We start from the raw sequence: 8601 nt of genomic DNA, 5'->3' as shown, positions 1-8601 counted from the left end.
TCCATCCCCCCTCTGATCCCTTACTGTGGGGCTGGGAGGTTTTGGGGGAGTTTGAGGGATCCCTCTGCCATCCTGGCAAGAGGCTGAGGCCAGGGCAGGGCTCAATCCTGCCCTCTTGCTGGCTACACAAAGCAAGAGACAAAGATACAGATTTTTTTTTTTAAGTAGGAAAAAAACCTTCTGCCTTTACTCACAAGGCAGCAGAAGAAGCTCCCGGGCCATGTGCACTGCTCCCTCGTTTTTCCCAGCACAGGCTGAGGCCCTTTGGGATCACATTCCACCATCTCACCCTGGGCAGGGCACCCGAGGACTCCCCGCAGGTAGGTCTGGAGCCTGTGGGTGCACCGGGGCCATGCACCCTGCTGCCAGCCACCTAGGACGGGCTCCCCACCCAGCTGGTGCACCCCACTGCCAGGGACGGTGCTCCCCCATCAGCCCCCCGGGCTGGGCAGCCCCAGCCAGGGCCAGAGACGATGCTCCGCCAGGAGCCGTGCCGGGCTTGGCCCCGCTCGCCCATTGGCAGGATTTTGCTGCAGTCTGCTCCGAGCCGACGGTTTTGGTGACTGAAGAAAGCAGCACTGCTGGCGGGCTGGGTCAGACAGGGCTCTGGGGAGGGCGGAGGCTGGTTTGGGTGGGAGGTGATGCTCTGTCCCCCACTCTGGTAAGCACAGCGTGGGGTGGGGGGGCTGCTCCGGGTGGGGCCTGGGGATGGGAGCATCCCGAGTTGCCATGGTGACACCGACTGCATCTTCAGGCAAGGCGAGAGCATCGCTGGTGCAGTCCTGCATGGGTGTCCCCCACCTTCCCTCCTGGCTGCCATCCCTGGGGAGCGCAGGGCTGATTCCTGGCTTTTGGGGTGGCACTTTGGGGACAGATCAGGGGGACCGTGCCAGGTGAGTTCAGAGCGGAGCAAAGCAAGCCCTCAGCTGCAGCCTGTTGCATTGAGGGTGTGCGGTGGTCCTCCCTCTCCCCAAAAGGTAATTCCCCCCTTCCCCAGCATGTCTGGCCTCCAATCCAGAAGGGACCCGGATTGCAGGGCTGGGAATGAGGAGGGAACTGGGCTCACCTGGGCTTCCCTGGTGCAGGCACCGGCAGAGGGACAGGAGGGACAGGAGCAGGATGTTGGGGGGGAGAGTTCCTAGTGACCCACATCCCTTAATCTATGTCCTGCCCTGCATCATGCAGTTACCCAAGCCCCAAAGCGGGCTCCCCCAGCGGAGGCACGGCCCCCTGCCCCGGCTCCGAGGGAGCCAGCTGTGACCAACCCACCCATTTTGCCCTTGCAAGGCTAAGCTTGGGGCAAGGGGGTGTCTCCAGCCTGAGTGCTGGTTGCATGGGGGTAACTACTCCTTTCCCCACCACTTCACCTCCTGCCGTCCTTGGGGACCAGGCTGTGCAATGCCAGTCCCTGCAGTTCCTTTCCCATACATGGGCTCCCTGCTGGCAGCATCAGACCCCCCCCGCCCTGAAGCCTAAGCCCTCCCCAGAGGAGACACTGACATCAGATCCCTCTCTGTTAAGCTGATTAGGGCAGTGAGGACTCGTCTGAGCAGATGCCACCAAGGCTGTGAGAGTGACCAGACCCTGGAGGGATGCAGAGGGGGCAGCGTGGAGCCCCCAGATTGGGGGGTGCAGGGAGAGGGGCTGGGGGCTGACCACCCCTCCATGGGCTGGGTAATTGCACAGCACGCCCCTATGCAGCCAATCTGATCCCTGCTGTAAGCCTGGCCCCCAGCCTTGGCACCTTGGACTGCAGGTGGGATGGGGAGCACAGCCTCAAGGGGGGGCAGGCAGGGGGCAGCCCCTGAGCCCACACCAGCCACCACGGGCACCAGTGGATCTGTGGGCATGTTCCTGAAGCTGGGCAAGCAGTGCTTCCCTGCTCACCCCTGCATCAATGTCACATGTGAGCCTGGCCCCGCAGCTCTGGACCTCCCCGCTCCTGGCACAGCGCAGCCCAGCAGGGACACTTGCTGCAGGATCAGGCTGTGCTGCACCCAGTGCATTGCCCCAAGCTGGTTGCACAGGGCTCTGTGGGTCACGAGAGATCTGGCTCCTGACAGACCAGATTCCCCTGGATGATGGCAAGGTGGCAGACACCCCACCAGGCCAACTGCATCTCCTCTTTGCCTCCAGTTGCCACATCCCCTTGCCAGCCTGGGAACAGGGTATGTGGCTTCCCTGGAGGGGTGTCTCAAGAAGCCCAGAGGTTTCCAGCTCTGCCCTATCTCTTGGGTGCTGTAAGAGCCAGAGATGATGCCTGGAGAAAAGGTGATGCAGCAGGGTGTCTGCATCCTCCCCACCCCAGCCCTGCAGGTGCTCTGGCTCGAATGGGAGGGGATTTGCTGGGTGTTTTCCCCTCTTACCAGCCCCCTGCAGACGTGAGAGGACACAGGTCACAGCACCTCTCTGTTTTATTGAAGACCAATCCCTCCCCCCAGCCAGCGCAGAGCCCAGCACGCCCAGCTCTTCTGCATCCACTGGGCCAGAGTCCTGCTCCGGACAATGGGGGCACATCCTTGGACCCAGGGGGAGAAACCCAGGGCTGCCCCTCGGTGCCTGGGGCTCCCAGCCCTGCTGTCTTCCCTCCTCCTGCTCCACCTCCCACCCAGACTTGTCCCTGGGGATGTCCCCACCCGTGGAGGGTGTCTCACCAAGCCCTGCATGCGAGGGGCTAAAGCCACAGTAAAACTGGAGCATTAAACTTGGAAGTGGCCAGCAGGACACGGGCTTGTGTGCAGGGTGTCGGGGACCGTCCCGCTCTGTGGCATCGTCCTTGGGCACTGGGGAGAAGGCAGAGTTACAGGGGCCAGGCTCTGCTGCCTCCGGGGTCTGGCCTTGCCCTGAGGGCTGGCAGTGCCCCCCACACCTGCCCCAGGCACCTTCATCCCCAGAGACTTCCCCCGGACAGGAGTTGACCCATGAAGGGCATCTGCTCTCCAGACCAAGGCTTCTCCTGAGGTCTGGAGGAAGCCACCATCAGCAGGAGGTGTAGAAGGGATGAAGGAAAGGAAAGCTTTGGAGACAAAGGTGGGGGACCAAGGAGCAGCAAGAAGGGTCCCCTTTCCCTGCCCCTGTCCAGTGGGCCCTTCACCCATGGACAGAGCTGCCCTGGGGCCCCAGCTCCTGCTCCTCTCTGCAGGGAAAGGGGAGGGCAGGCACAGGCTGAGGGCAGAGCTAAGGACGTTTATGGGGTGGGTGGCATGTTGCAAAGGAAAAGGGGGGCACGGTCCCTGCCAGGAGGAGAACCCATGGTATTTCTTTCCATTCACACCCTGCTTTAGGTATCTGCATCCATTCCCAGTATCATGGATCCCTCCTCACCCTAAATTTAGATGGCTTCTCTCCTCCAGCCACCCACATCAGGGAACCAACCCAGCTACCCTGCAAACACCCCTCGCCCCCCCCCCCCACTCTCCAAATCTAAAAGGGGACAACCGAGAGCAGGGCACAATCCCACCCCCCCATCCCCCCCTGCCGAGCTCCCCAGCTCCACAACCCCATGCTGCCAGGGATGGGGAGGTCCGCCTGGCGTGGCCGAGCCTCTAATGGTAATGGTTGTTCATGTTGTTGAGGTGGGAGGCTGCCATGGCGCTGAACGGGGCAGAGGGTTGGAGCCCGTGCCCGGGATAGAGGGACGGGCTGGAGCCAGGCCAGTAGGAGAAGCCGGCCGGTGTCACCCCTGAGGTCATGAGGTTGAGTTTGGAGATGCCTGAGAAGGGCAGCGGGGCCAGGTTGCCCTGAAATTTGTAGAGGGTGTGATCGGGGGCGGCCGGCTGGCACACCTGCGCCAGCCCGTGGAAGTCGAACTTGTAGGCGTAGCGCTTGCCGTGGACCTTGGTCATGATGTTCTTGTCGTAGTAGTAGCGCAGCGCCCGGCTCAGCTTGTCATAATTCATGTTGGGTTTGCTCTTCCGCTCGCCCCAGCGCCGTGCCACCTCGTCGGGGTCGATCAGCTTGAACTCCCCATTCGTGCCTTCCCAGGCGATGCAGTTCAGGTTGGCCCGGTCCGAGAGCAGCTCCAGCAGGAACTGCCACAGCTGGATCTGCCCGCTGCCTGCAAGGCCGGGGCCCAGAGAGGTTAAAGCTCCCTCTCAGAGCACAAGGAGCGGAGCAGGATGTGCCCCAGTCTCCTTGACCTCCTGCTATGTTGCCCCATCCTGGACCCAGGTTTCAGATGCACCTCATTGCATCTTCCCTGCTCTAGAGACACAGAAGATGGTAATGAGGTCATGTCTCCTTTGCAGCATCCCTACCCTGTCCTGCCCCCCAAGCAAGAGGAGGAGAAGATGCCCTTGCACCTCAGGATAGGGGTAGGAGGGCTCAGAGGCCAATGCAGGCTGCAGTGGGTCTGGATCCGGGCTCCCCACATCCCTCCCACCCTCATTCCTGCCCCACTGAAGGTGAATACCTGCTGATTTGCTTTGGTGTGAGAATCTGGTCTGGTTCTTTGATCTGCAGCCCCAAGAAGGAGGTGTCTTGGCGGTACTCACATCTATCCCAGCACCAGTATTCCCCACTGCCACCTCTGCTTGAAACTGGGCTGGTGTCACAGCACAGCCCCTGCCCATCTCTAGGGGCACTGTGCCCTGCAAGGATGTCTCCATGGTGAGATGAAGTCGGGGTGCAACACTGCTCTGACCTGCACCCCTGGCAGGAACAGGCAGGTACAGGGGAAGGAGAGACCAGGACAGGGCAGAACCTGCTGTGGCTTTGGATCAGGCACCAGTGTTCCTTATTTCCAGCGGAAAACCATCCTCTCTGAACCATGGCCATTGTGCCCGCAGCTTGCACTGAGGAGCACCCTTGGTGGGTGTCCAAGATGCCCCTGTGCGAGGCTGTGCACACACAGGCGCCTGGCACCCCTGGACATGCCCATGGTGAGGCACAAGGACTGGCTCCACTGACTCTGGCCAGAGGTGAGGAGAGGGTCCCTGGACACTACGGTGATGAGCAGTCCCGCCTCTGGGATCCAGCCACCCTGCAGAGGAGCCCTGCGCTTACCTAGCCCCCCCCACTCCCTCCCAAGCAGCACCCCCTGCACACCCCTGCAACCGACCCCAGCCCTTGCAGCACAGGCTCTTCCCACAGCAGAGCCTTTGCACTTCATCCTCCTCCCTGTGCTTTTCTGCCACTGTTTTGCCTAAAGGTGCTTGGGTCCCATATAGAGGTTTAGCACCCACGACCCCTGCAGCAGGCAGTCCTACAGCTCAGCGACGTTTCCCACAAAGAACCACCTTGTCCTGCTTGCTTCACACCCACCTATTTTATATGGTGCCCCCCAATTCTTGCTCTGGAAGAAGCAAGGAATGGCCGTTCCCCATCCGTCCCCATTCCACCAAACCTTTCTCAGACATCCCGAGCCAGGCAGACGAGCCCAGGTCTTTCCAAGGTGTTGTATTTCCAAATCCCCCATCCTGGGACCGAGGTGGGGGATCTCTCCTCTCTAGGGTACATCCGCAGCCCTCGCCTCTTCCCCATCCCCGCAGCTCCCACCCTGGGCTCCTGCTATCCCCCACCCACGGGGTTCCCCACCCCGTGCAAGGAGGTGTTGGGGGGGGTGCAGCTGTGTGGGATGGCGAGGTTCAATCCTTCCTGCCACAGGGTGCTATGCTGCAGCACCCGGCAGATCCTTGAGGAAACCTCCAGGAATCCAAAAAGGTCCTTCTCAACGCAGCACAGTGCGCAGAGGATGGCTGGGGCAGAGTCCGCAGAGCAGAGGCAAAAGGGCCCCACCCGGTCCCAGCTTTGCCCCCCCTCACACTCCTAAACCAGGGCTCCCCTTTTCCTGCTCAGACCACCCCCTGAGCCCTGTCTCCTTGCCAGGCAGGCAAGCTACATGGCCTAAACACCGCAGCGCTGGCCCCGTGTCCGCCCGATGACCAGCCCTGCTGCGCTCCCCAGCAGGTTCCAGGCTGCTCCCTGGCCAGCCCATGGCCGATCCCCGGGATCCCTGGATGGCTTGACCCAGACGGATGGCTCTGGCTCCCGGGGATCCACCATCTCCCAGCCGACTCATGCCCCCAGTCCTGCACCGGCAGCTCCCTCCCGGGTGGTATCTCACCTCATTCCCCTGCTCCCAGGTCCCCCGAGCCCGGATTAGCCCCCCCAGCTCCTGGGCTGGCTGGCAGCTCCCTCCCCGTCGGATGTCCTCGAAGCACCTGGGGGATCCGAGCTGGGACCCCGCACCCCATTGCGGGGTTTTGGGGGGCCGGGCGCAGTGGGCACCCTGCTCCCCTCCACTGCAACGTGACAGTGGCTCCCAGCTGTCGGGGCTCGGCCACTCTCCCGGTGGGATTCGGTGGTGGGATGCTCCCAGCCCAAGCCGCCCGCAGCAGCAGGGAGCGGGGCTCCGCAGTGCCGGGAGCGGGTCCCTGAGGGCTGCAGGACAGGGGAGGGTGTGTGTGCCCCGGGGGATCCCCGCTCCCCAGCCCCCAGGGGAGGGGCAGCGGTGCTCTTACCTTTCTGCACGCCCGGGCTGAGGGACCCCCACGCCTGGCTCTTGCCGTCTTTGAACAAAGTTTCCCCGACGGGATCTGGGGGGGGAAAAAGGGGCGCGGGTGGGGGTGCGGGGGGGGGGCTGGGGCCAGGCAGGACCGCGACCCCCCGGCGCCCACCCGCGGGCAGCCTCCCCGCAGCCCCCGGCCGCTCCCCCTCGCCTGCCCCGCCGCCGCGGCGAAGCCAGGAAACGCGTCCAGGAAAAAGGAAATCCGATTTCCGATGGAGCCGGGGAAGCTTTTAAATAGGAATAGAAAATCCCACGGGCTGGGGTAGGGAGGAGAGAGGAGAGGGAGAGAGCTGCGGGGCAGGGGGAGAGGGAGAGGAGGCGGGTGGGGTGGAAGGACGGGTGGCAGGAGCGGTGGGTGGAAAGAAGGATAGGTGTCGGTGTTCGGGGAGCGGATGGCTGGGGAAAGGAGCGATAGATGGAGAGGTGGATGGAAGGAAGGAGAGATGGGTGGGTGGATGGAAGGACAGAAGGGAGGATGGGTGGATGGATGGGCAGATGGAGGGAAGGATAAGAAGAAGGAGGGAAGGAAGGGCAAGCGGTGGAAGGATGGCAGGAAGGGCAGGTAATGTGTAAGACGGTGGAAGAATGGGTGATGGAAGGGACAGAGGGTAGATGGAGGGGATGGCTGGTAGCGGGGACAGAAAGAGGGACGGAGGGACAGGTGGGTGGGGTGGAAGGATGGATGGAAGGGTGGAAGGATGGGTTGGAAGGACAGAAAGGTGGATGGAGGGATGGAAGGACAGGGGGACAGTGGGTGGATGAAGGATGGAAGGGAGGACAGGTGTGCAGGCTTGGAAGGCTGCAAGGGCGACTGGAAGGAAGGAGGAAGGGATGGTTGGGGAGCTGGAGGGCAGGAAGGGAGGATGGATGGAGGGAGAGGAGAAGGCAGGGTGGGCGCTGGAAGGAGACGGAGCAGAGAGGTGCTGTGGGGCAGCAGCGGGGCAGGCGGGCGGGGGCCGGGGTGCTGTGCGGAGCAGGGCGCTGCGGCGGGGCAGCAGCCGGGGGGGTCCGCCCGTACCTGGCAGGTACATGTTGAGCAGCAGGGGCACCGCTCCGGCGCCGTGTCTCATGGCAGCTGTGGGGGTGGCCCGCGGGCTGCATGTTTTAATATTCCTGCCCCTATTATTATTATTATTATTCCACTTTATCAGGGAGCAGCTGATGGCGAATAAATGGCAGCGGGATGGGCAGGGGACGGGCAGGGGCCGGGGGAGGCGGGGGTGGGGGGAGTTTCCAGGCAACTCGCAGGGGCTCGGGGCCCGGCTCCAGCAATTTCCTCCGCTGTAATTAAAGCGGGCGCTGCCCCCCCCCCGCTATCGGGTCCGCATCAGACTTTAATCACGGCCGCGGGTTTCTATGGAGAGCGGCTCGGGCCGCTTCCTGCCTCTTCCGCCTCCTTAACTCTTCGCAAACACGGCGCTGCCATCCCAGCTGGGAGCGGGGCTCGGACACTGCCTGGAGACTGCCTGGGCCTGGCCTCCCACCACCGCCACCAGCGTCCCGCTCCCCGACCCGCGCGGCCACCAGCATCCCGCTCCCTGACCCGCACGGCCGGCCTCGCCTGGGCCCTCCGCATCTCACCGTACGGCATCGTCCCGCCTGCCTCTGTCCCTCCGAGACACCCATGCTGCCATCTGTGGGGCTCCCTGCCTGCCCCTTCCCCAGCTCCAGGGTCCTCAGCACAGTCCTGGGGTCCCCTTGCAGGTCCCGGAGCCCTGGGGTGGGTCAGTTGTGTCCATACCACATTCCTCCAGCTCTGGGACCCCAATGCTGAGGTCCCTTTACATTGCCCAGAGCTCCAGGGTGAGTAAGTGCATCTCCAGCAGTTGGCACCAGGACGTACCACAGCTCCGCCACCTCCCTGGCTTCTCCCTGCCTCGGGGAGGGTTAAGCCTGTGACCATCCTGGGGTCCCCAGCCCTGTCCCGATCTCTTGCCCATCTTTATTAGGACCTGTAGAAGCTGGGCGACCCCCAACACCCACCCAAACCTGCATGGCCCCATCTCCACCAGCTTGTCCTGGGTAGCCCTGGGTGTGGTGAAGATGGGGGGGCAATTCAGGGAGAAACTTGTAACAGGGAAAGGGTCTGGGGT

At 63.0% G+C, this 8601-nt stretch overlaps 1 protein-coding gene across 1 annotated transcript; it reads right to left on the bottom strand.

Moving 5' to 3' along the window:
- Positions 1-2398: 2398 nt before the first annotated feature.
- Positions 2399-8355, bottom strand: FEV (FEV transcription factor, ETS family member). The gene is made up of 3 exons (XM_087732421.1): positions 8090-8355; positions 6462-6536; positions 2399-4057 (listed from the first exon to the last, which is right to left on the bottom strand). The coding sequence occupies exons 1-3, from the start codon at positions 8097-8099 to the stop codon at positions 3546-3548; spliced, it is 597 nt and encodes a 198-aa protein (XP_087588547.1). The 5' UTR covers positions 8100-8355; the 3' UTR covers positions 2399-3545.
- Between the last annotated feature and the right edge of the window lie 246 nt (positions 8356-8601).

The sequence above is a fragment of the Nipponia nippon genome, unplaced genomic scaffold, assembly GCF_047370975.1.
Source record: "Nipponia nippon isolate SJK-2023a ecotype South Korea unplaced genomic scaffold, ASM4737097v1 scaffold_5, whole genome shotgun sequence".
Classification (NCBI taxonomy): domain Eukaryota; kingdom Metazoa; phylum Chordata; class Aves; order Pelecaniformes; family Threskiornithidae; genus Nipponia; species Nipponia nippon.
The sequence above is the reverse complement of the archived record's forward strand: the minus strand, read 5'-3'. Positions and strand labels throughout refer to the sequence as shown.

What these genes read in the sequence shown, in the direction of transcription:
- FEV (XM_087732421.1), bottom strand. An exon ending in CAGCCCGGGCGTGCAGAAAG is followed by an intron (nt 4,058 to 6,461) that starts GTAAGAGCACCG and finishes CCGGCCTTGCAG; the next exon opens with GCAGCGGGCAGATCCAGCTG.